Source organism: Parasteatoda tepidariorum, chromosome 7 (assembly GCF_982258835.1).
Source record: "Parasteatoda tepidariorum strain Cologne lab strain chromosome 7, Ptep-v5.0, whole genome shotgun sequence".
Lineage (NCBI taxonomy): Eukaryota > Metazoa > Arthropoda > Arachnida > Araneae > Theridiidae > Parasteatoda > Parasteatoda tepidariorum.
Genome location: NC_141761.1, coordinates 30,002,402 through 30,029,658, shown reverse-complemented (window position 1 = coordinate 30,029,658; position 27,257 = coordinate 30,002,402). Strand labels below are relative to the sequence as shown.

General features: G+C 30.1%; 1 protein-coding gene across 2 annotated transcripts; it reads left to right on the top strand.

Moving 5' to 3' along the window:
• The first annotated feature begins 3,719 nt into the window (after nt 1-3,719).
• On the top strand, nt 3,720-25,614 carry LOC107455672 (cathepsin O). 2 transcript variants are annotated; one of them, XM_087167605.1, is made up of 11 exons: nt 3,761-4,022; nt 8,380-8,491; nt 10,166-10,271; nt 10,457-10,513; nt 16,054-16,210; nt 17,386-17,459; nt 17,556-17,600; nt 20,211-20,377; nt 22,035-22,127; nt 24,101-24,164; nt 24,888-25,206. In XM_087167605.1, the coding sequence occupies exons 1-10, from the start codon at nt 3,831-3,833 to the stop codon at nt 24,136-24,138; spliced, it is 1,041 nt and encodes a 346-aa protein (XP_087023731.1). In that variant the 5' UTR covers nt 3,761-3,830; the 3' UTR covers nt 24,139-24,164; nt 24,888-25,206. The 2 variants fall into 2 exon arrangements, with proteins under 2 accessions (XP_015928798.2, XP_087023731.1); XM_016073312.5 differs by having other exon boundaries at nt 3,720-4,022; nt 24,101-25,614.
• The last annotated feature ends 1,643 nt before the right edge of the window (nt 25,615-27,257 follow it).

Genomic DNA, 27,257 nt, shown 5'->3' with positions numbered 1-27,257 from the left:
TTTATTAATATCTTGAAGACAGCAGTGTAGTTTAATTACATTTGCTCGAGAAAAAATATAAAATAGAAATTCACCAAATCTTGAATGCCAGGAAGATGACATATTACCTTGCAAGTTTATAAAACAGTCATTTTAAGTTAATAGTAAGTAACTCAACTTAAGCCTTTATGTTAGATGGACCATAAATTGCTTAAATTAATTCTTTTGATCCACTGTAGAAAGAATCAAATTTTTTTTGTTGCTGTTATGCACAGAATAAAATGTATAATAGTCAATCATTGAATAAATCAATAACTTTGATTACATACAATCATATTACAATATTACATAAATTTGGTATTAGGTTAATATTTGTTTTTCCTCCTTACAGTATTAGCATTTAAAAAACATTTCTGGTAACACTTCAATGTCCTAGAATTCTTAAGCCAGGATAATGACAAATTCGCCATTTTATAGCATATAACTTTACTTTAATTTAATATTTTGGCCTAAGACGTTTACATTCTGCAAAAAACAATGGAATTTCTTAAAATAACTCAGATAAATCTATATAGTTCATTTTATGAATGATTTCAAGAAGCCAGGAAAATAACAACACAAAAATCTACTCACCTTGAAAAACTTTTTGAAATAGATTTTGGACCAGAAAGTTGGTTCTTCATTCATGCAACAAGACAGGTTTATGTAGGAGGGTATCTAATCAATCTATAAGCATAAGATATTGATTGCTGGCTCTATCTACTTTGGTTATAAACCACTAAATAAAAGTAGCGAGGAAAATGACAGATTTTCTTGGGACAAACAAATTATTGACAGAAAAAATTATTTTAACTGAAGTTTTTGTAAATAATACCCTATGCGTAAATTCTAGAAATGCTTACACCAGTTGAGACAAAGAAAAATTAGATATTGAAAAATTTATGGGAAACTCTGAAGCTAGTTATTATTGGAAGCATTGTTTGGGACATACCAGGAAAATAACATTTTGAAGTTCAATTAAATTTTTTAACTATACAAAGCAGTCAATGCTAGTGCGAAGTCATTTTAAAATGCTAACAGCAATACAATTTATTAATTTTTTTTAAAAAAAGTTCCTTTAGTATTATAGTATTAGATCTTGGAGCAAGAGACAGTGAATTATCATATTTCGTGAGAATCGCCCTTATCTATATTATATAAAACGCTAATACGTTCGTATGTATGTATCAATAAAACCGATGATATTTCTTTTCTCGCGCTGGCAACAGTTTTCATTTTTAATTGATTGGATTCGGCGCGCAAGAGCACGTAGGATAGCAATAACCAGAGTGAGCATTATCAGGTTGTTCAATTGGGTATAATATAGCCTACGTCACAGGTTGTGTTGTTCCTACTAAATTTAACCCATGAACGGCATTTTCTGCGAGCCTAACTTCAAGCCACAAATAAACAAACGAAGTGTTCGATCGTTTAAATAGCTGCTCGCCAGATTTTATTGCATTATAAAGAAAAGTTATTGAAACTAAATACAACTAAATAAACAACAACAACTAAAACAAATAACAACAACTACTAATAACAATAACTAAATAAACAACAACTAAATTCCATTCGTTTAGCATTGCGTCATATGTTGTTCCTACTAAATCGAAGTAGTTGTGTTTTTTTCATATTATACCCAATTCAGATTCATGCACTAAAAACATGACAATATTTAATTTAAACTCAATTAGGAATTAATTAATTAATTGAAGTGAGAATGCTTTAAAAGGCCGCTGTTGAATTGATATTTTTCTACTGGGAGCTACCTAAACGTCTAAAAAACGTTTAAGTGTTTGTATTGAATGCATTGAATTTTTTGTATATTTCGCGTTTATTTATGCATTGAATTTTCACGCTTTAAAATGCAGAATATTAGTGAAGCAATATTTGATAATTTATTTTGCTAATATGTTTCTTATTTAGCTAATGTTTTGATTTTTTCACCATGTACAATCTAAATAGCTAATATACTTTTTTAAAAGCCAATAAGAACATTGGTAGAATTCTTCTACATAAGTACAATACTATGTCTTTGATGATAAAATACTATGTCTTTGATGATAATATATTATGTCTTTGTGCTAGAACATTGTGTTCATTGGCGAGTGAGCGCAGCGAGCCATGGTTCACGGCGTGAACCACATAGGATTGCGTAGCAATTCTCGGGGGTTAGCGAGCGTTAGCGAGCAGGGGGCGGAGCCTCCTAGTATGATTTAAGTCGTAAGCTGTATCAAAGAATGTTCTAACTATGCCCGTAAGAATAAACTAAAAAAATTTAAATGCTCAAAATTTAGTACACAAGAGTTGAAACTATTCCCAAAAGATAGAAACAATGAATTTTTTAAACAAATTAAATGAATATTTAAATTATATATTTGTTTTAAGATACACATAGTTAATATTAATGCATTTATTTATTATTTAAACATATAAAATTAGTTACTATTGAATCGTATACATTATTCACTATTTAGTCCTATTTATTTATTCGATATTTATATAGTGAGTAACTTTACATTTTTATTTTTTAAAAATAAAATATTGGGTAAATATTTAAATGAAACCGTTCTAAATTTAAACAAAACATTTTTTTTTTAGTTTGTAACAGCAAACTCTTCATTAAATTTGCCGCTTAAGTTTAGAGACAAGTTTATTCTTTTATTGACTTGCATTTAAGATTTTTTTCCAAGCTCTTTCTTTTGAGATAAATAAAAGAAAAAGTTTAAGGAACAAAAGTAATAATTTTAATAAACAAAGTAATAATTTTCAATTAATTCCGTAAAATATTGTACTGACTTTAGAATGAACAAAAAGCTTAATTATTTGAAGAAAAAGAAAACGATCGATTGGCAAGACTTTTCCACGTGGAAGAAAATCTCTAGAATTAATAATCCCCAGTTTCTTTTTTTTTCTTTCTATTTTTTTTTAATTTCAATTTTTAATCTTTCTCATATGAGCCCATAGGAATGAACTTTCCCAAATATTACAAACGTAGGTTACAAACACTTTACATTTTCACAAAACTGTAGTTTTTTCTTTATATCGATATCTATTGAAGTTTAACAGAGTTTGAACAGGGAGCACTGAATAAAGTTATGTAAACTTATGTTAAAAGTCATGAATTGTTACAATATCACAACACCTATAAAAATGTCATGTAATTGGCAAAAAGGCGTTATTTCATCATGAGACGACTGGAAAAACAGCTTGAAGAACGTTTGATTTAAATAATATTTATGTACTGCTATTTTGCTTTTTTAATAATCTACTCAAATCTTAAGTAAAACCATTTTTTTTTTTTTTTTTTTTTGGAAAAAATTATGATTAAAGAACAAAAAACACGGCATGTCCTCTTCATCGTTTTTTTTTTTCGAAATGGAAAGTACTGAATTTTTTATATTTAAGCAATAAAAGGAATAACGTTTATAAATGCGCCGATAGTCGTTAATATATTGAAAAGAAAACTATTGAGATCGCTTATTAAAATTGAGATCATCAAAAATAATATGAAATGATACATAATTTCAAAAACATGAATCTCTTAATTTAACAGCTGATATTTTCCGTAGCGTCTACGCCACCTACATCAAAGATGAATCCTACCTAGCATCTATTAAAACTCACATCCCGTGATTCCCGTGTATAAAACCTTTTTTTAACGATTCTTTCCTTCCCTTTTCTTGCTTTTATTTTTGTCAGTCAAGAGATGAAATGAAGATGGCGCTACTTGTCTTTCAAGCACGAGAAACTTGAGAAGAAGCACATGATTCAAATTTGCAAACACTTCAAAAATTGATATCCAGGATCGAATGATTAAGAGTATGTCTGTCATTACTGCGATTCACTTAATTTTTAGTTCTAGTTTATTGTTATATGTTTTTTCAAAAAATGAAACAATCAACACCGACATATTCACAAGATTTTCTGATTACATTTATCGCTACAATAAAAGCTATGAATTTGGTACTTATGAGTTTAAGAAACGAGAAACAATTTTTGAAGTAAGCTATATTTTTGTTGATCCGATAATTTTTTTGCTTCTTATGAAAAAACTGTTTGTTTACAAAATATCTTATTTTGCTTATTAAGCTCATTTAATAAAAATAATTTAATTTACATTTTAATGTTTATACTCAAACGTTTTCTCTTTTCTTTATCCATTTTCTTTCCTGTTGTTTTATTTTATTTATTTGTTTTACATATTGTGGGGAATGTCTAAACTACTTCAGACAGTTCATTTTAGAAAATATACTTAAACATCAAAAAAAAATTTCAAAAGTTGCTTTGGATTAACACATTTTTTTAAAGAAAAAAAATTTATATTTGCCGAATACATTTCAATGCACATTTAAAAGTCTTTAAAGTATGAAAGTTTAAATTTATTGCTAAATCACTTTTAAATTGAACTATAACAGCAAATATATTTTTTATGTGGTTAGCGTTTATGATATATTTGTTTACTTTCATAGCTTAATGAAATAAAAGATGAACTCTAACTACGATGACTATAATACTAATACGGTGACTGTCCTAGTTGAAATGGGACATTTCCTTAAAATTAACGATTTTTTTATTAGAAGAACAGAATTTTAGCATTCTAAGAATGTCTTTTAGCTTTTTTTATCTATGCGTTTATATATATATATATATATATATATATATATATATATATATATATATATATATATATATATATATATATATATATATATATATATATATATATATATATATATATATATATATATATATATATATATATATATATATATAAGAGTAACATAAGTAACAACTGATTAAACGATTCATCCAGTCTATTCAGTATAATTCCTCTTTTTTTAATGTGAAACTATCAAATAATAGGTAAGCATGTTTCTTAGCAGTTTTAAATCTTAAACTTTTTTGTCAACAAAAATAATGGATCAAAGTCGGTTCCGTATGTACGAAAGAAAGTCACAGCCCCTCTTTTTTTCATCCTTACTTTCATCGTAGTAATCTAGTTTTAGGGTTGAATTCAAATAATCAATGTATCTTTTTGCATCAAACTAAATGTTAATTTCAATTTATTTAATAAAATTTCAAATATAATATTTATTAGGAGTTTTTTTTTTCGTCTGTGTTTATAATTCCTAGGATTTTAAATCTACTTAAAGAATTTTTTCCAACCTTTTTTTACCTAAATTCAATTTTTATTTCACTATTGAAAATCGTCCAAGTGAAATTTTTTCTACATTTTCTTTTTCTTTCACATTTTGAAAATACTCTTTTGCGTAAGTTAAAGTCATACCCCTCCTCCCTTCTTACTCGCAAACATTATAGAAAATCACGAAACTCTTAAATCTCCTTAGGTACTTACGTAAAATAAGACCGGCACCATGCTATAAATAAATTCTCAAATACTACTGAGATCTTATATTTCACCCTAGATTTCAAATTTTTATGTCGAAATATACATTATGAAGAAGAGATTTCGAAATAAATTGAAAATCAGAGGTAAAATGAATAAGTAATCGATATTAGTTGCAAATGAAAACAAAAATTATTATTTAAATAAAAACTACTCTTGAGAGGAATTTTTAAGGAAAATTAAGCTGTTATATTTACTATTTTATGCTTCAATCAGTCTATAATGCAATAGAATATATATTTTTCACACTTAAACTCAAAACAAAGAGTTTAAAATTAGTATCCTTTCTGTGATTATAACATGTGACTTCTGTTTTTGCTACTAGAAAAAGACCAACTCATTCTTGTAACGTTTCTTTTTTTTTCTCAAGATTAATTCATTGCTACAAGAAAAGTTAAGATATTCCATGACAACTTAAAACTACTTTGAACTTAAAAATAATATTTTAGATTGCGTAATGAAGCTTTATTGCATTTTAAGAACAATTTGTTGTTAAAACTAAGTATTTTATAGTGAAGTAAAAATAGAGTTTAAGACTGACATTCAAAATAGAAAGAAAAAAGTTTTGCTTTGGAAAAAACTGCTAAGTAGTTTTATTCTAGTAAATGGTAAAATATTACATAACATCACGCGTTGATGGGAAGAGGTGTAGGGGAGAGCCTTAATTATTGCTGTGAAGAAAAATGAGGAGTTGGGGTGAATTAAATGAGCCTCATATTGAGACGGTATGACTAATACTTAGGAAATAAAAAGAGTTTTAAGTTCGAAAAATACAATGTTTGACGTTACATTGTTGGTCATTGTTATCTAAGCAAGTGAAGGATCATTTCTGAGGGCATTTTTCAAATTGAATTTTTCTTAACGCTGCATCGAATAAGATCAATATGAATCATAGATTATTGACAATTTTTATTATCTACATAAAGATTCAGCAATTTTAAACGTTATATTTTTTAAATATTAGTTGTTGGCCTTCAATGCAGTTTACATTTTTAAAAAAAATTCATATTTCATTGAGGAGTTATATTTCATGTTGACAGATATGTAGAGTGACATAGATTTAGTAGACATATTATTATAAGAGAGAGATTAACAACTACTTGATTATTTATATTTTCTTCTTTCAATTGATGCGAATAACTTGGCGAGAACAAAACTACCAGAATATGGTAAAATTTACAGTGTTTCTCGTTCTATAGGATCATCAAAAGCTCGGTAATTTTTACCAAAGCTCTTTAGTTAAATTACAATGAAATTAAGTTTCATAATATGCGATAAATTTGGATAAACGTGATAAAATTTGGATAATTTGATAATGATACTGAAAGCATAGAATCAAAACCACTTATTCGGTTAAATTATTTTTCAGTTATGTATTTTTTACTAAATGAATGATAATAAGAACTATAATCTTGATCTGTTTACTAGGATATCTGGTAAACAGTTTGTATACGAAAGGAAAAATTACCAAATGAATGGTTTAAATACCGTATAATTTGGATTTTAACACCAGAATTACGCCTTTACCATACATTGCGGTAATTTTACAAGAATTCTTTTCCACGTGCATAAAGTTAGCAATCGATATCCAGAGTTTGAAAAATCTCTAAAATTTTTACATGCTCTGTTGAGCTTGTTAGTCTACAAAGTACAGATGTAACTTTAGTTTTTAATGGGTCAAATTACTTTTTGAATCCTTATTAAGGAAAACATATAAACGTACCTATTATAAATCTGTCGTAAATGAACGTCGCTTACTTTTATATTTACATCAACATTTTAAAGTATAAATCAGAAGTATCATTAACAAAGAAGTATTAATCCCGAATAAGCAGTGATGGAGCTATTCCGGATTGCTCATTGGTTGTTTTGTAAGATTAAGCATTGATACAGTAAACGCTAAATGTTATTATTAACAAGGAAGTATTATATTAATTTTTAAGATTTTCTTTTGTTGAATCCAGTGTTAGCGTTTATTCGTTCAAACTGACATCTTGGCATTTTTGTTACATCTATATGGGGTTTTAAATCAGTATTTTATGGTATTTTTCATGAAATAACTCTTACCTGCATCTTTACCCTTACCTGCCCTGCCGGGCACATAAGGGTAAAGATGCATGTCCGGACTACAAAAAAATTTTCTGCTTCCAATAAAAAAAACTGGCGTTTTTGAGAATCTCTCATTCTTCTTTGTAGTCTATGAATGGACCATGCCCATTTTTAACGCTTTCGACCTGGTTTGCAAATCGAGGTATGTATCCGATTATGAAGCTTTTGCACTAGATTAGGAGAACGCAAGCGATAGGCTCAGTCTTTGTTCTCAACATTTCTCATTGACCTTATTTAGTATTGCAACCTCTTTTAGAAAGAGAACTAAAGGTGTTCCTCTACAAATATTAACGTTTTCGGACTCTTTCGCACTAGTTTTTGAGACCGGACCAGGTACGCTCTTAACATTGTATTAATTAATAAATCATTTTAACCCCTTCCTTCTCGCTCCCGTGAAAATTACGGGTTGAGGTTTCGCTCTCCATTTCTCGCTCCCGTGATATTTCCAGGCTGGAGTGTTCAGTGGTAACACGCCAATAAGAATTAAACTAATTCATTTCTTTTGGCCAGAAATCATATTATTTCTCACTTTACACACCAGAGGGCAGAACCAGGATATTTTTTAAGGTAATTGTAGATAGTTAGTTTATTTTAAACTAGATGTCAGCACTAATCAGGGATACAGGGATAAAAAATAGGCACTTTTATGACCGTTTTCTTGGAAATTAACCGATCGTTAAGGGGTTAATATTTTACTTTGATAGAGTGCAGATTTTAAGCATAAAATTGCGCTTCTTCCAAAATGATATTTATTTTCATACGCTATTTCTCTTTTGCGTTTAAATAATGATAACTCCTTAGCTTTGAGGAAAACTAAATATGTTGATATATGCTTTTCACAGCAAACTCTGAAGCGTATAGATTGGCTGAACAAGCACCGAAACTCTTCTCAATGTGCTCTGTATGGAGTCAACGAGTTTTCAGATCTAACACCAGAAGAATTCAAAAATTATGGTATGAACATTTTTGGAAAAATATTTAAAATATAAGTATTATACTTGGAAATTTATGCACATCTGATACCGTTGCACTAGTTGTTGTTTTTTTTCGTGAGCTGTGCACTCAACAATCCCTTCTCTGATAATAAATGAACTTGTTTATGAGTTTTAAGCTTCAGCTCAGTATAACTTTTTTTTAAAATTTAGATTAAGGAACAACCAAATAAGCTCAAAATAAAAATCATTATAATTGTAAACAAAAATTATTATTGTACTTCTTCTTTCAAATCCCCATTCTAGCCTAGCTAGACAAAGTCCATGAGTTTGTTCACCTTTAAAAAGTCTAAAACAAGAAAGGGTCTTTCTATAAGGTCTTGTTTTAAAAGATCGAGACAGTCCAGTAGATGTTCAGGGAGTGCCTGGGCCGAAGAGCACTTGGTACAGAGGACAAAACCCTTTTCTCCTCCAGAGTGCCTCAGTGATTTCAGGTGTCCACAGCGGAGACGCGTGATGGCGGTTTGAGACTGACGGTCTTTGTCAGCTGTCAAGCAGCTACCCGGTCTGATACCCTGGTACCAAATTATTGTACTAAAAACATCGATAATAATAAAAGGAAAAGTGTATGTCCGCAAGTGACTCTTATAATTCCAGAACCCTTTGTGTTTAGATTCTGAAACTTCGATATCAGGTGCTAAAAGAAATTCTATTTTCCAATAAAAGCAAAAATAGCAATGCTAAAATTTTTTTAATGAGTTTAGGTGGAAGGGACATGTGGAATCTCGCATTCTGGCAAATTAAACTGCTGATGATTCTGTTATATCAGTAATTTAAAATACCACATCAACAACGTTGGTTATCTTCTAGCTCTATTTCACCAAAAAACGAGTTTCGTCGGAAATTTATTGCGTGTTCTTCCATAACCATTCATTTTTAATCCATTATCTCAGGTAAGTTCAAGCTGAGCGAGCGTATGCTGACATCAGCGAATTAGTAGTTTGTAAACCATCTGTAACAACATGTATATTTTGTTACCCTATTGAAACCTGTTTCTATAAACCAATATAAATATTTTGAAAAAAAAAGTTTTTATCTTCTTATCTCCCTGCTTTCTCTCAGCCACCGCCATTAAATGGAGAGTACTTGCTTCGTAATTGGTCAGAAATAGTTCTACCGAACTTAGCCTTTAATGTCAAGCATTGGAGTTGTCACGTGACGAAGAACATTTGAAATGTTTCAGTTGAATCAAGAAACGGACATTTTTTAGAAAAAATAGTGCAGAAACTAATAGTTTGATCAAATATTGCACAAGGCTGTCTTCGATAGTGACCCAATGTTACAGTTGAAGTAAGAAACCGCTCACCATCAAATAGCAATCGAACGAGTTCAAAGAAATCGAATCGAAGAAGCACGTTTCAGTTGCATACGTGTCTTTGACAAAAATACAGTCACTAAAAATATAAACATGTTCATAAAAATACCGTAACACCAAGCACTTTTGTATTTAGTAAAAGCGTATCCTGTTTCTTAAAGTAAATAGTTTTTACATTTAAATTTCTGCTACTTGTTTATTTGATTAACATTATAATTTTAATTGCATAACTATGATTCTGAATGCTTTGGTTTGTAACTCGCAAAATATTTAAACCTTAAAAACTTATTTCAGTCTAACATTTCTTCTTACAAATTTTAGTTCATCTTCAAAAGTCTACAACAGATGCGCGGAAAATTTATCCATCCAAAGCCAAGCTTCTGAAGTCAAGTTTAAACATAAAAAATTTACCAAAACGGGTTGACTGGTAATTATACTATTTATTATTTCTTAAATATTAGTTTGAACTATTTAAGTTATCTTTTCTTGATTTCTAATCATATTTGCTTTCATCATGACTTGGAATTTTTTTTTTTAATTTTGCACCAATATTTATTAATTTTTGCTTGTTTTAAGACAACGCATTTGTAAATGCTCTTTTCGTTTTATTAGGAGAGAAAAGAATGTTATAACTACTGTAAACAACCAAGGGCAGTGTGGAGCTTGTTGGTAAGTTTGTACACTTTAAACTTAATGCGTTAAATTATTATGCAAATGAAGTGCTCTTATATGAGTTTTCAGAAAAAATATGCGATTCATGAGCTGTTGGTTTTGTAAAATGTTTTGTAAAATAAGAATAATTTTATCATGCTTAGAATAGTATTTTAAGCATATTAGTAGGTTAGTATTTTAATTTAAATCATTACTAGCATACGGTGTGAGCCGCGATTGCTCAGCCTTCCAATGAGGTGAACCGGGTTCGATTTCGGCGATGGCTGGTCGATATGAATTCCGCATCCGGCTTGTACCGACCACGGTGCTGATGTGAAATATCCTCAGATGTAGGTATAATGAAGATGAATAGGGTAAAAAAAGGCAGGAAAAAAGTGCACCGTCGAAATAAGACCACTTCTGAGTATAGCTAAAGTACCAACCACATTTATATACTACTTGAAATATGCAATGTTGGAGAATTAAACTGCTCCTTTTCGGTACATCGAACCCTTCTGAGATAGCCCCCCTCCTCATGAATTAAAGATAAAAATAAAAAACTACAATTAAAGATAAAACCACCACTGTGAAGATTGTTCATTGTAAATTGAGGCATTGTCTACTGGAAAATCTGTCTTAGATCATTAATTCTCTCTACAAATAGAAATAAATGGATTTCTATCAGTTTTTAGTAATCGATAGACCAGGGGAAAAAGTCATATTATATTTACGACTATAGCCGCATTTTCCCCACACCATTAATAAATCTTCACCTAGCTGTCTATTAGAAAAGGTTTTTCTTTTGTTATCCTCATCTACTCTGTTTTATTTTATAGATCATACAAAGAATTTGCGACATTAAAGAACTAAGTAGTAGGAGAGAGTATTGTATAAATTTTTCACTAATTTTCTAAAAAACCATATCTAATGCAATTAAATCATGAAATATTTTTTAACAATAATTTGGACGCTCACCTGAATGCTGACTTATACCAAGAATTACAAACTTGTAAATTTTTTCCAAAATTATTTTTTTTCTTTAAAGAAAAAGTTGTTTTTGGCCACACTAGCTCCACTACACGGGGCTAGCATAGCTAGTGTGGAAAAGCCATGGAGCTAGTGTGGAAAAATTTGATAACTTAAGTAGCAGTTTATTACAACTCAGACAAGTATATCTAAAGCTAAAATTAAATTAATTTCAATCTAAACTTTATTGAAGAATTAACATTGACATATTTTAATCAAGATACTAATTTGTAATAGAGTATTTCACGATAATAAGAAACACATTTTGGATACAAAACCATACAGTTACAAACTGTCCCGCAGTGGACTGATCGATAAGACACGGTTCCCAGCAGATCACCGAAGTCAAGCATCACTGGCTGCAGTCAGTGTGCGGGTGGGTGACCACTTGGATCAGTCTGCGTAGGGACCGAGGGTGTGCGGTATTGGTCCTCGTTAAACTGTGCTACCGTAAAGTGCTCGACTTCGCGCGCAGGTCGTCGGGCTACCGAAGCGGGGGTGCCATCCCCTCCGCAGCGGATCAAAATTGTGATGGCATGTCTTCGGATCATCCTCAGGGATGTTTCCCAGACCGTCGCCAATAGCCCATTGTGCAGCTCTAGTGCGACGTAAATTAACAACAACAACAACAACAGTTACAAACTATTATTCAATTTGATTTATTTGAAATCTCAGAACCAATTTTAAAATGAATTAATAACCATTGTTTTAACTTGATTATGAAATGATCCGAATAGACAACACACGGCTTGCATGACGTGATCACCGCAGGTTGACTTTGTTGTTGTTGTGTTGTTGTTGTTTCTAATGCCATTTGCCACACGGGCCATCCTGCATGGTGAGACTGAGCAAATTTAAGGCAAAGTGCGCGTTCCTTGTTTTTCAGTGGCGCCATCTATGGCCAAGAATTCGACTTCCACCAAACCATACGTCACACCCGTTTATAGGGTGGACCCATTCATTCATCCACTTGATCCACAGATCGTAATTTTGACCTGAATCAGAGAACGATCGGTCTCCAATCCAGTACCCCCAGATGTATTGATTTGTTATGGGAACATGGAGGACTTTTGCGACTCGACAGATTTAACGTGCATCAGTCACTTTCCTACACGGGGAGTCTTCGGCCCACGGGGTTCGAACCCACGAACTCTCAGAAATGGGCCCAGCTCCCTACCGACCTGGCTATCCCGGCTCCCTGGTTGACTTAAAGACCCCTACGATGCAACGTGCATGACTATGATAGTACCTTAACTAAACAGCTCTTAAAATAGAATACTGGACCGTTTAGTTATGTTCTTTTTTAGTTTAATATATGGTAAAAAAATAAATCTATATTAAAAAATTAGTTTTCTTCTTTAATTCGCCCATGTTGATTCATATGCTACTGACAAGCTTGATAAGGCATCTCATTTAAATTTTAGTAAAGCCTTTAAAAAGCGGATTAGTTCAAAGGTTCCATGCTAAGTTTCTTACTGGAGATTAAAACTACTATTTTTAAAGGTATATCATTCTACAAAATCTTTAAAATTTATAAAATAAACAGCATGAAAGTGTTGCATTTGCAGCCAATTCATATTTTGGCCATTAGAAATTGAATGGCACAAATGTGAGCAGGTCCACACTAGGCTTACCACCATGTGTCTACACTAGACCCACGAAGACACATGTTTGTTCACGTGTTATACAGAGTAAAATTTAATATAAAAATGGAGGAAAAATGGTATAATTTATAGCATATTTTCCCTTTTCGTTAAAATTTAGAAAATAAAATGCGCTAATAAACCAATTAAGAGAAAATTTGAAAATTCCTTTTGCAAATTTCAACTGAAGTGTTCACAGAGTGATTATGCAGCTGCGCAAGGAAAGTGTGCATCAATGTTTCCAATCTACGATATTTCATAGAAGAAATTTGACCAGTAATTCATTCAAGGTGTCCACTCTAGCCCCGTTTACATGCTACCTCCCCTAACTTAAGGTGAAATCTATCCTCAGTCATGGAAGAGAAGGAAGAAAAAAAAAAGGAATTTGGAGGATTCGTGTGCCAATGATATAGCATGAGAAAAAAAAGGATGATTTCTTCTGTGTTACGCAGCAAGGTGGAGGCTCATTCATTGTGTGTGAAGACTACAGCTATGATGATCAACTTAACCTGGCATCTCCCCCATGCCTCCGTGAGACTCCAAAAAAATGCTGAAAAACCCTTTTGTTACTGTATGTAATCTGAATCAGTTGCCCAAGCAAGATTTTTCATCAGGATAATGCTTAAATTTACGTCGAAAAAATTTCACATTGGTGGTTTCGGGATAACAGGCTGCTTTTTATGAACGGCATGTTCTTTAACTTAACTTCATTTTCCAAGAAAATAAGAGGGGGTTTTCCAAAGTAGAGTTTAATACTCCAAAAAGGGGTAGTATCAGTTTGGGGTTGAATTAAAGGTTACCACCTTTGAATTTTGACATAATATTGATGCTCCAGGTATTGATACGTGTTAAGAAACATCGTATATTTCAAGTCTTATATGAAAGTGACTTTATTACGGGCAAACTTTTTTTCGATCTTTTTCAATTATTTGATTTTTTTTTGTTTAAGAAGATCAAGAAAAATTTGTTCCTTTGCTCCTTAAAAATACGTGTTCGTGTATCGACTTTATTATTATGTGTGTTTGGATCACATTGGTTTTCTTTGCTTCAAATTATAGCACAAAATCGAGGTCGCTTTATTTAAGTGAGACACTCCGTATCTGCAAATTACACTAGTATATTGTGTAAGCTTAACTCAGACTTCCGACTTCCCGAATAAAATATCCAGATTCTCACCTCATCTTTTCAGATAGTTCTCCAATTTTTATTGCAATAATAAAACGTACTTTGTAAAGATAATAATTACTATATGGAATATATTTCGAAGATTACTTAATATTTTTTTCTGAACTTATGTAAGTATTTCCAAAAAATGAAATTAATTTGAAATAAGTAAACTGAGTTGAAAATCCTGCTGCTGTCAAAGTAACATGGTAACCACAAATCAGTAAACCAGTGCGAGATCAATTGGTAAGTTCCGAATGTCGGTTTTTGCTGGTGAATTTGTTTGCTGTTTTTGTCATACCCTGACAGATACCCTAATTTGATTTTCGGGATGCAGAAAGTCCTCAGCGGCCATGTCGTATGATTATGCAGCATGTAAAAGATCCCTGGAGCGCCTTATTGGCTCTTGGCATTTCCGGCAAAATTAAATTCCTAGTGCACTTTAGAATCCAAATAGAGTCTCGGTGCTGCCATCTAGTGTGGCAGAAACTAGACGTCCAAATTAACATGACCAACGGTATCTCACCCATTGCGGTGGTCCTGAAAGAGTGGGTACCACCTCTGAAGAACGCACTAGGTCTGCTCAACGGCAAGACCGATTGTGCATCTCATTGGAAATTTAAAAAAAAAAAAAAAGAATAGCTGCAATCAAACAAATTTGATCCCAAAAGTTTAGCTAGCGGAAAGGTAGTCGAAAGCTTTAACCTTCTTAATATTATTTTCATTTTTTAAATATTTTACTTATCGCTTAGAACTAGTTGAGAAAATCAAAAAATTAAATAAATAAATAAATAAATAAAATGCTTTACTCTTATTTCTGAAAGTCATTCATCAATTGATAAATTCATGCAAAAAAATTTTTAAGAACATTCATTAATTTTTCTTTATTGAATTTATAAATACTCGAAGAATTTTTAAATTTTAAAGGCCGTCAAATTTTTGCTCATCTCATATGTTATAATTTTGAATGACAAAATACAAAGTTTGACAGAATGAGAGCGTCATTTTCTGAGAAATAAAATTTAAAATGAAAGTCATATTTCCAAATTCTAATTTTTAGAGAATTTTTTAACTAATATTATATATATATATATATATATATATATATATATATATATATATATATATATATATATATATATATATATATATATATATATATATATATATATATATATATATATGTCAGGGCCGGTACGCGGGGCCCTAGGCCATTCAAATTTTTGGGGCCTTTAGATTAAAATTTTTCAACTAAAAAAATTATCGTACTTTATTAACATATATTTGAAATTGATTTTTTTTTAAGAACTCATTATTTTTCTTAATTTTTTTAAATTTACTTTCAATAGATAGATAGATAGGTATTTACTTTTGTGGTTATTACCATCCTCTATCAGCTCTCTTATCTAATTTGCGATAGTAGCTTAGTGTGCGCCAACATTTTCTTAGATCATCATTAGGGGATGAATCCAAAAATGTCACCAATATCTCATTAGTGTAGCTCCTGTGCAAGATCATACTTAAAGAAATATGTTGTACGTAATATCAAAAGACATCTACATCCTTTGTCTTTAGTTTTTAGGGTTAATTATTTTATAATTGTATTTCAATTTAGTAATTTAGTTTGAATTAGCTCATAAATTAGTTATTCAATAATTATTATTCATTAAAAAATAGTTTCAGTAGCTGGTAATAACATTTTTATACTATTCTTGCACCCTGAAGGGCTTTTAGTACAGTGGAGACAATTGAAAGCATGAATGCATTGAAGAATGGCGCATTAGACAGCTTTAGCGTCCAGCAAGTACTGGATTGTGCAGCGTCTCCAAACAATGGCTGTGCTGGTGGTGACACTTGCCTTGTTGTAGAATGGCTGTATAAAGTAATTCTAATTTATGTATTTTTTTTACTTTTTATCACTGCTTTTATTTACAAACTTTTCTGAAGTACTGAGAGTAAAGTGCATTTTGATTAGGTTATCATAAGCTGTATTGTAAGTATTTTTCCCTACTAAATATTGTATAAGTACCCTCTCAGAAATAAAATTCTGACCTTTGACAATTTAGTAATCATTGAGCTATATTTCATGAATTTTGAGAATCATTTCCTAGCGAAATCGCGTGATTTGTGACGGAACACGAACTCTCAAATATATGACGAAAATGTTCAACTCGAAACCTAATCGTAGTACAATGTGGGATGTTGTTAAATAGAATGACGAAACTAGAATGTAGACTAAACTATCAAACATAAAGTGGCGTTCGGGCTGTATGATTGTCAAGGTGTTGGTTTCAAATCACGGTTTCGAATCCCGTTGGGCATGTGTTTAATTTATCGCTCTGTTCTGTCTGCCCTTGTGTTGCTTAGGCGACATTTATTCACCTATCCCATTGTGCCCATGATAAAGTGATTATTTGAAAAATTAGATACATTGAGCATAACAATTTATTTATTTATTTTGAAAAAAAATGACGAAATATTTATTTAATTTTGACAAGATTTGTTTCCTCGAATAGTTATTTCGTCACTTTGACGAAATTTTTGCTCGGTGCATACACAGAGAAACAGTTTCGTCAAAAGCGAAGAAAGTTTCGTGAAATTTCAGCATTCTTTTTTTACAGTATTGTAGAAAGCAAAGAAATTGCCAAAGTCTTTTTTCACTCTTTTGGCAATAAGTATTGCTTTACTAGAATTGGTATGTTTTCTTAAATATATAAGTTTTTCTTTAACTTTTGACCCGCAAGATTTCTTTCTGTTGCAAAAATGAAGAAAAAAAACACGCATCTAATAGTTTTATTCGACATTGAAAATCTGAAAATTTTAACGAAGTCAAACATGTAAACAATCAAAAATCAACCGAATTAAAATAAGAAATTGGATTTACAAAAAAAGGCAATTTAGCTTCTTGGGTCTCTTGTCAACATTAACTAGCATATTATAAAAACACGCCACAAGGAATTCGTATGAAAATCCATAAAACCTTTTTGTTAATTTTCCATTTAATCTGCATCTTAATTTCATTTGCTGGTTTTCTGTTAATTTTAAAAAAATTTTTAGAGTGGAACCGAAATTGTTCTGGAAAAAGATTATCCTTTTGTTGGAAAAGATCAAAACTGTAAAAAGAATATAAAGTAAGTAAAATAGTATAATAGGAATAATTATAGAAATAAATAATTCTTGAACATGACTTTATGTGAAATTTTTAAGCGTAAATAATCTTTTTACAGGTCAGAAAAATATGTGAAAATTGCCAGAAATTTTACATGTGATAGGTATGTACAAAATAAAATTTTGTTTCGTAGACGAAGATTTTATTGTAAAAAATGCGAAATATGATTTTAAATTAAACGCAATAAAAGTGAGTTTAATGAATTTATAATTATATTTTATTTTTGATAACGGTTAAAAATCAATTAAAGGAAAACGGGTGGAGGTAGAGATATAAAGTTTGTTGCATTCTACTTAAGAAACAAGTGATTTTTATGGTAACAAATTTTAAAAATAAGTTACAAAGTTAAAAAACAGATGGTGCTTCTGAATGCAGAAACTTTAAAACAATGATTTCTGTTGCATGCGAGAACATTCCATATGTAATAGACGTTGGTTAAATAAAAGTGAGTAAAGCGCAATAAAAGTGAGTTTAATGAATTTATAATTATATTTTATTTTTGATAACGGTTAAAAATCAATTAAAGGAAAACGGGTGGAGGTAGAAATATAAAGTTTGTTGCATTCTACTTAAGAAACAAGTGATTTTTATGGTAACAAATTTTAAAAATAAGTTACAAAGTTGAAAAACAGATGGTGCTTCTGAATGCAGAAACTTTAAAACAATGATTTCTGTTGCATGCGAGAACATTCCATATGTAATAGACGTTGGTTAAATAAAAGTGAGTAAAGCGCAATAAAAGTGAGTTTAATGAATTTATAATTATATTTTATTTTTGATAACGGTTAAAAATCAATTAAAGGAAAACGGGTGGAGGTAGAAATATAAAGTTTGTTGCATTCTACTTAAGAAACAAGTGATTTTTATGGTAACAAATTTTAAAAATAAGTTACAAAGTTGAAAAACAGATGGCGCTTCTGAATGCAAAAACTTTAAAACAATGATTTCTGTTGCATGCGAGAACATTCCATATGTAATAGATGTTGGTTAAATAAAAGTGAGTAAAGCGCAATAAAAGTGAGTTTAATGAATTTATAATTATATTTTATTTTTGATAACGGTTAAAAATCAATTAAAGGAAAACGGGTGGAGGTAGAAATATAAAGTTTGTTGCATTCTACTTAAGAAACAAGTGATTTTTATGGTAACAAATTTTAAAAATAAGTTACAAAGTTGAAAAACAGATGGCGCTTCTGAATGCAAAAACTTTAAAACAATGATTTCTGTTGCATGCGAGAACATTCCATATGTAATAGACGTTGGTTAAATTTATCTTTGGATTGCTGCTCTTTTATTTTTATACTCTTTTGCATTAGGTACTTGCTTCAAAAATATTGTTTTGTAATTGTTGTTCTATTACATTGCCCTGTTGACGAAATTTTATACTGATTTAGAAACTTGGCTAGAATTAATTTTCTGAGAAGAATGCATAAACTGAGTAGTTCTATTCCGAAAATTTTTCATTGATTTCTTTAAATCGTAGATCATTTCTGTAACCTATGAATAAAATACATATTCCTTATACATTTGCTCTAAGTGTGTATGGTCACCTTTGAAAACATTTAATGTCTTATATGTACTTTCCACCACACGATAACTGAGTGGCTAAGCATTGAGTTGTCATTTTGTAAGACGCAGGTACAATCCCATAGGAGTTGCGAAACCCAACCAGTTTCAGATTTATAGGAATAGCAACTAATAGTAACTGGTCTTGGAAATAAGCTGACCTCATAACCCTTCCTCATACCATTGGTCACGAAATTGTGGAGCCTTAACCTCCATGATCTCTTAGTTGTGTATCTCTTAGTTGAGAGATAAAATGACCAACTCATTTTAGCTTAACGGTAAAATACAAGCAAAACATCAATAATCCAAAGGTCAATAATCCACAAAAACATACCAACATAGGAAATTCATAAAAAAAAAAACATTACGTATTTAATTAATTTTGTTAAATTATATTTTTTGTTATCTGTTCTCAGCAAAATAACATAAACGGTAAAAGAAATTCATTCCATAAAATTTATCAAAATAGTGCTTAAGGACCTTTTAAGAAATAGAAAAGAAGGAAAGGAGGAAAGGACCGTGCAATTGGTTTTTAAAAAATTCAAAAATCTTATTTAAGAACGTTAACTAAATTTCAATTAAAAAATTGGAAAATGTCTGAACATTAAGTGTCAGTACGTAATTAATAAATCACTCATGAGCTGCAATAGCTGCACAACCCAAAAAATCAAGTTTTGAGATAAGTGGGTTTAAAGCTTTTATGGCTAAACAAAATGCATAAGAAATGCTTTAGTTTGCTTAAATGAAGATTACCTTTAAGTTGAATTATGAGTTGTGCTAGTATTGCTGCTGAAAAGAATGTGTATTTTCATATTTACACCTGTTCTTAGTTCAAAACGCGTGTTTTTTGAGTTGAGCCACTATTGCAGCTGATGAGCGAAATTACTGAAACTTATGAAATATTTATTAATAAATTAAATAACAAATTAATAACGTATGAATTAACACACTACTCATAATGAATGAATGAGCATGTTTTGTTTATAGGTTCGAAATAAATTTATTTTAATTTGTAAGTACCTCGAATAAATGTCTTTGAAACATTCATGAATTTATTAATGCAGTGCCATATAAATGTCAAATATTTCATCCTCTATTTATGTATGACAGATACATGGTACTTAAAGTCACTTATTCGTACTCGCAGCTTCGTAGGTGAAGAACACTTAATGCTGTTACACATTGCTCATCATGGACCTCTTATAGTTGCCGTAGATGCTACAGGATGGCAAGACTACTTGGGTGGAATAATTCAGTACAACTGTGATAATGAAAGAAATCATGCTGTTCAAATAGTAGGATATGATATTTCAGGTATGTTACATTTCGCAATGCTTCAAAAGAGGAATAATCTAGCAACAAGATATAAAATCAATGAAATACGAAATAATTAACAATTTCATAAAATTACGCGTTGGATCATAAACGAATTTTTATCTCTCTCTGGTTATTTCAGCTTCCGTTTTTAAAAGCGCTATATGTTGAGCCACCTCAGCTAGATTTGGCATGTGACACTTTTAGCGGCAATCATTGGTCGATTTTCTAGCGTTGCCATTCGGATTGTTGTAATGAGGCTTTTTTTGCCGCCGTGTAAGAGAAATATATATATATAGATGGTATTGTTTTTCCAGGATCCTCTCCCTGTTAGTGAGGAGTATTTCTTGTATTCAAGGAAAAAAAGGCCGATATTTTCAAACACTGACCGGCAAGTTGAGGTGCTCAAATTTCAAGTTCATATACATATAAAACAATTTTATGCATATTTTGTTTTTACAAAATTAATGCTTAAATTAGTTATTGATTTAAATTAATTATTATTTCAAAATCAACTTGCGAAATTTTGGACCACACGATGTTTTGCCAACGCAAAGTTTTTGTGTGGCGAAGTTTTGGCACATTAGCACTTAAATGTTACTAAAAATTAATATGAAAATTCAAATTTTAATATTTTTTTTATTTCCAATGAGCTGCATTATCGGTCTTGCCGATGAGCAGACCTAGTGCGTTCTCCAGAGGTGGTATCCACTCTTTCAGGACCACCACAATGGGTGAGATACCGTTGGTCATGTTAATTTGGACGTCTAGTTTCTGCCACACTAGATGGCAGCACCGAGACTCTATTTGGATGCTAAAGTGCACTAGGAATTTAATTTTGCCGGAAATACCAAGAGCCAGTAAGGCACTCTAGGGATCTTTTACATGCCGTATAATCATACGACATGGCCGCTGAGGATTTTCTGCATCCCGAAAATCCGGTGTCTGGGCCGGGGATCGAACCCGCAGACTTGGGCTCAGAAGGCCGACAACAAACCAACTGCGCCACCCAGAAATTTTAATATTATTAATCAAATATTTCATATGTTCAAAATGTTGATGAGCAAATGCTTATACCTAACTTATAAAAATAAGTTCCGCACTTCTTTACATTGCGAAAAATGTCTGGTTAAGTCAATCGAAATTTGACGAAAATATTTTTGACACATAATAGTTTTATATAATAGTATAGAAGTTTTTGACAAATAAAAATGTTTTTGCGGTATAAAAATGTTGCTAAAAAGTGTGCTTTTAAATTTGGGAGCGTATTTCATTAAATCAAACATTAATACAAAGGTTACTTTATTTTTCTTTACGCTAGCATCAACGCAAGTATCAACTTATCTTTTACGCTAGTATCAACTTATAAAGAGTATATTTTATTTTATTTAATACATGCATTGATTGCACGCAAATAATGTTCATTTTTATTTATTTTTTTACAAATGATTCCACTGAAAATGAATCACAATTGTGATGCTTAATGAAAAAAAATGAAATTTCTGTATTTTTTTAGAAAAAAAATAAGAATTTGTTTGAATTTATGTTCTTATATTTAATATATATAGTATATGTTTCTAATCATAATGAAATTATATGCTTGTTTTAGTTTCCCTTATTCCGACAAATTAAAAACTGCATGCTTTTGTACATTTAGGTGAAATACCTTATTACATTGTACGCAACTCATGGGGAACTCAATTCGGAAATAATGGTTACCTTAATATTGTCATTGGAAAAAACATGTGTCGTAAGTATGCTTGAAAAAAATATTTGTTCTATATTATAACATTTATAATAGTTCGTTTCTGTACCTCTTTTTTCTTATGTGCTATTATTGTATTTAAGAACATAATAGGTTACCTTAAAAATATTTAGTAATTAAAAGATAAGTTTCTTAATTCGTAATGAATATATTTGGGTTTCCAAAAATTTATAAATAAGGGAAGGTGTAAGACCAGTTCCTCAATTCTGTCGATATCAGTTCTGTTTTCTAGTGCACAAAATCTGAATTACAATTTACTAGTAAAAAAAAAGTACCTACCATATAAAGGTGTTGCTGTTGATTAGTTCATATCGTCTGTGTAGATTAAGTTTTTTTTTACTATATCAATATTCTTATGTTTTTGAACTAGCCTTTTTTATTGGTCATTATAGTTACAAAAATTGCTTTAGTTCAGCTTATTATATGTTTACTTAAGATTCATATTTTAATAAGCAATAGGGATTTAGTCCAATAACAGTTTTGTTCTGTTATGTTTTGATAACCTCTGCACTCCGCCCCTACCCTCTTGATGTGAGTCTCGGCCTGGACTCAGAAAGTTGCAGTGCGGAGGAGAAAGAAGATAACTACATTCAATGCTGAAAAAATGTTTCACGGGTGCCAGGACAAATTTTATTACAGGCTCCCTCTTAAAAGCGCAAAAAGCTTGACATGGTCGATAACTCCGCCCCCCCCACATTGGTGGCCACCGGACATGATTTGAACACGCAGTAACTCCCACTTCAATCTGTTAACGCCTACTTCGTTAGATGATCCACATTGAACAGTTGACTTGATACTTGTGACTGCAACATTATCCAATCCTCCTCACGCTGTTGCTACTCAGTCTCGTCTCGATTAAACACAACGACTGCCTGCATACACTCGACTGCTAATGGCAACACAGGAGCGACTACGACTGTGAAGTTAATACACCTATCACATTCAGCACTCAAAAACCCGGTGACCTTAAAAAACCAGCTCTCCCAGTCTTTCACAAGTACTGCAACTGGTGGTATCCGTTCATCGAATTCTATCCCTGTTAAAAATTCTGGTGGGGGCGTATTGTGGCGTAACTACCACTACGAAAATTAAAACATCAATTCACTGGTATATAAGACATGCTAACTTGATTCAATCACGAGGTATCTTTTGATAGATGAAGGTTGGCATTGTCGATAACTCCGCCCCCACAAATTTTTAACGTAATAAGGCAATAATATAGAATTAAATTACAATAAAGAAACAACTCTTTTAGTTTTAAACTCTTAAGTTTAAAAACAATCAAAATCAAAAACTTCATAATAGTAGAGTAGAACAAGAGAAATAAATATTACAGGTAAATACTTTTAAATCAGGGATAAAAAAATATTTTTCAGGAAAACGGTGTTTTTGATATTTTATTAATTTCATGCTGATGTCAACCAAATGTAAGGAAATTAATGTGGGAAAACTGGATTATATTCTGTGATTTTTCAGCAAATAAAAATGCACCGTTAACAATGGGAAACGATGTTAGACCATTATGTTTTTTTTTTATTTATCGCGACACGTTTGTCCTCATTCATAACATGTCCTACATATATTTTTATTAATAAAGCTGTTTTTCGAAGAAATTTGATGATCAGAAAAAATAACAAATTAACATGTTCGTAAATTCGCATTTATGTAAAAATTTTAAACAAGCAATGAAAATGTAAGGGTACTTGTCAATACTTTTAGTTTATTTCAGTAAATAAATTGGTTAAAACTATTATTTATTTACATTTTCGTAAAATCTTATTACTTATTTTTCAATATTAAAAAATTTGATAGACATTATATAAATATAATCTTCTTTTTTTAAATTATCTCTTCGTATAAACAATTTGTACGAAACAATTTGTAAACAATTTGTACTAAATCTATTTCAACAAGCTTTTTACTGCATTTCTATACATTTTTGTCTCATATCATTTCAGGTATAGCTGAAGAAGTTACAGCAGTAGATGTTTTATAAAATTATGAAATAGTGAAGACTTTTTTGCTTAAGGCTACAGTGGACGTTCAAAAAAATTTTTTTTAGTTTTTATGCTACACTAAAACTTTTTTTATAACTTATGTATTCTATCAAGATATGCCCTAGCAAAAATTTTTGTAAAAAATATTTGGACCATTTTTGAGAAATTTAAAATTTTTTTAAAAAAATTTCATCAATTTTAAAATGCTCCGAGCGGCTTAAATTAAAATTTTTATTTATTTTTTTTTAATATTCTTTTTTTAGAGATAAATGTTAAAAGCTTTATGCATTATATAGGAATTTTCCTAAATTTATTTTAAATTTATGACCAAAAAAAAAAATTTTATGTAGATTTTTGTTTCAAAATAAAGGTCGTTAGGTACATGAAACCCGATAACTCTTTTATTACTTGTTATAAAACAGAAATAAATGCATAAACTTAATCTAATATACATATAAATAACTAGAAAAAAATTTCATCTCAATAGGATGAAAACAAAGTCGACTGGAACATTTTGAATACGTGAAACATAACAAAATTTCAATTTTGAGAAAAACAGCTTTTTGTGTAAGAAAAGGGGCGTGGCTTCATAATGTGAAAACGAAACTACCCTATAACTTCTCAAAAAATGACGAAATTTAGAAAAAAAAAATTCAGTTGAAAAAGCAATGAAACAAGTGTCTAAATATGTCCAAAAAAAAACCCGGAAATTTTTATCAATTTTTGGCAATATAAAGGTCCACTGTAGCCTTAATCACATATTATTTTTAATGCTACTTAAGAAAATTATGCTGGTTTAAAGACTTTAGTATTTACATCATATTTTTCACTGAAAATAAAACTTTTTTTTTAATATTTTATAACCATTTTTTGTCATATAAAATGCATGATAATTAATTTATATTCAACATCCATATCATTTTCTTCATTTTGCAGTTATTTATTTGAAGAAACTTGTCATGTGGATTTACTTTATGGGATTTTCCTTATGACGTTTACATTATGAGGATCTACCTTTTGTGAATGTTTCATAAACATATTCTAAAAACATAAAAATATTTGAATACACCTATTTGTTGAAATTTATTGATTGTAATGCATTTAATAAAATTGATTGATATGAACAATTAAAATTAAAAATTAACGTCATTTAAAGTAAATAGAAAAAAATTGTTCTACCTATTATAGACGAAGTTATTAATTTAAACGTTAATGATAACCTACATTAAAGGATTAATTTCAAATTAGCAAGAAAAAGGTTTATTAAGAATAATAAATAAACTTTACATATTTCTTAAAAGTTGAGGTTATATTTTGTAAAACGCATTTATAAAAAGCATGCTAGTTTTATTATCAGTAACAAATTAAACAAAAATAGAATGAATCAGCCAATACCAGCAATAACCGGTGATTATATATATATATATATATATATATATATATATATATATATATATATATATATATATATATATGTCCAATTTAAAATTTATAAATTTAATATAAATTGGTAAATTGTTTTGAAGTTTTAAATTTGCATTTTTATGGATTTTGAATTTGTAAAGCATTTATTATTTTATTTTTATTTTTATCACTTTTGCTCAAGGAAAAACTTTTTATCGTTTTTATGTACATTTTAATACGGAATCAGACATTCCATACTTTTTGTGACGGTAGCATTTTTATATTGAATACTGTAAGTTTTTTTTTCCTGATGTAATAGTCTGTGTTTAATAATTTATTCATGTGAAACGAATCTTTTTAAAATTCTGAAGTGGAAGGATACACTCCAATAAGAACTTTAAGCTTCATGAAAACTGAAAATAGAAAGGCATGTTTCGAGCACTGTAACACGGCGCTCGTTATCAAGATTGGTGACGGCAAAACAGGTTAGAAATAAGAAAAGGAATAGTTTACAAATAACAATAGTAAAAGGAAAATATTGCGAAAAATAATAACTACGGTGGTTAAGGAGGTGAAGGTACCGATGCCTCTTCGACCATCACAATTTCTTTTTCTCATATAATTTCGCTTTCCATTTTTTCCAACAAATGTGCTTTTTTTATTTAAAATATCTCATTAAGTTTACTTGTAGCTTTTTCAAGGGTTGTTTCCTTGAGAATGAGAGCCGAGTTCAAACGTTCCAACCATATCGATTTTCTGAACCACATTTTTATGAATTTCTAGATTTTTTTAAATTCTTGTTAAATTTCCTTCATTTATATGTTTACAACAGTTGTGTTCAACTTTGACTAATCACCTACATATATGATTTATTTTGCCAGTTGCTATGATAGATAAGTACTATAGTATGTTGTAATACCTACTTGTTTATATTTAAATAGAAATAAATGTCTTACCATTGTACTATTGTAATTACTACATTATTTTTGGAATTTGTTTCAATTTTTTCGCAACTGATAAAGTAAAAGTGATGAAAAGCTCATTGAGGAATAGAAATTGCAACTGTAGTAGATCAGAAGCAAAAAATTTTTTATGTAAATATTTTGCATGATGCTTACATTAAAAAATATACTTAATGCTAGTTAAAAATGATAGAAAATCCTTCAATGTAAGTATTTTGCATAATGTTTACATTAAAAAAATTATACTTAACGTGATTTATCGATCGATTCCTAAAAAAAGAAAAGTAAATTCAGACTTCTTTGTCGCAGTTAATAAGAAAAGTTACTCATTAACAGAGTCAGTTAATGAGTAAAATTAATAAAATTAATATAAAGTTTCATCAACAGCGTCAGTAAATTATTACCACTTACTTCCTTTTCGTGGTAAAAACAACGTTTACCAATTAAGTCAGCAGTGATTTCTCAGCAACAAATTGCATTCTCCGTAACTTTTTTTAGAAGCATTTAGCAAATTACAAATTTGTCTCTTTTTATTCTATTTATTTATTTCTTTATTCTATTTATTTGTTTTTTTTTTATCTATTTACCCACTTCTATAAAACTTAACTTGTGAATAAACAATTTAGGTAATTATGATTAATGATGAGTGCAAAATGTTAACGAGATATAATCTATAAAACCGAACACCTATTACAAATGAAAATGGAATTTATTTTGTTTAAAAGTAATTGCAAAAAGAGTCAATATAGTTG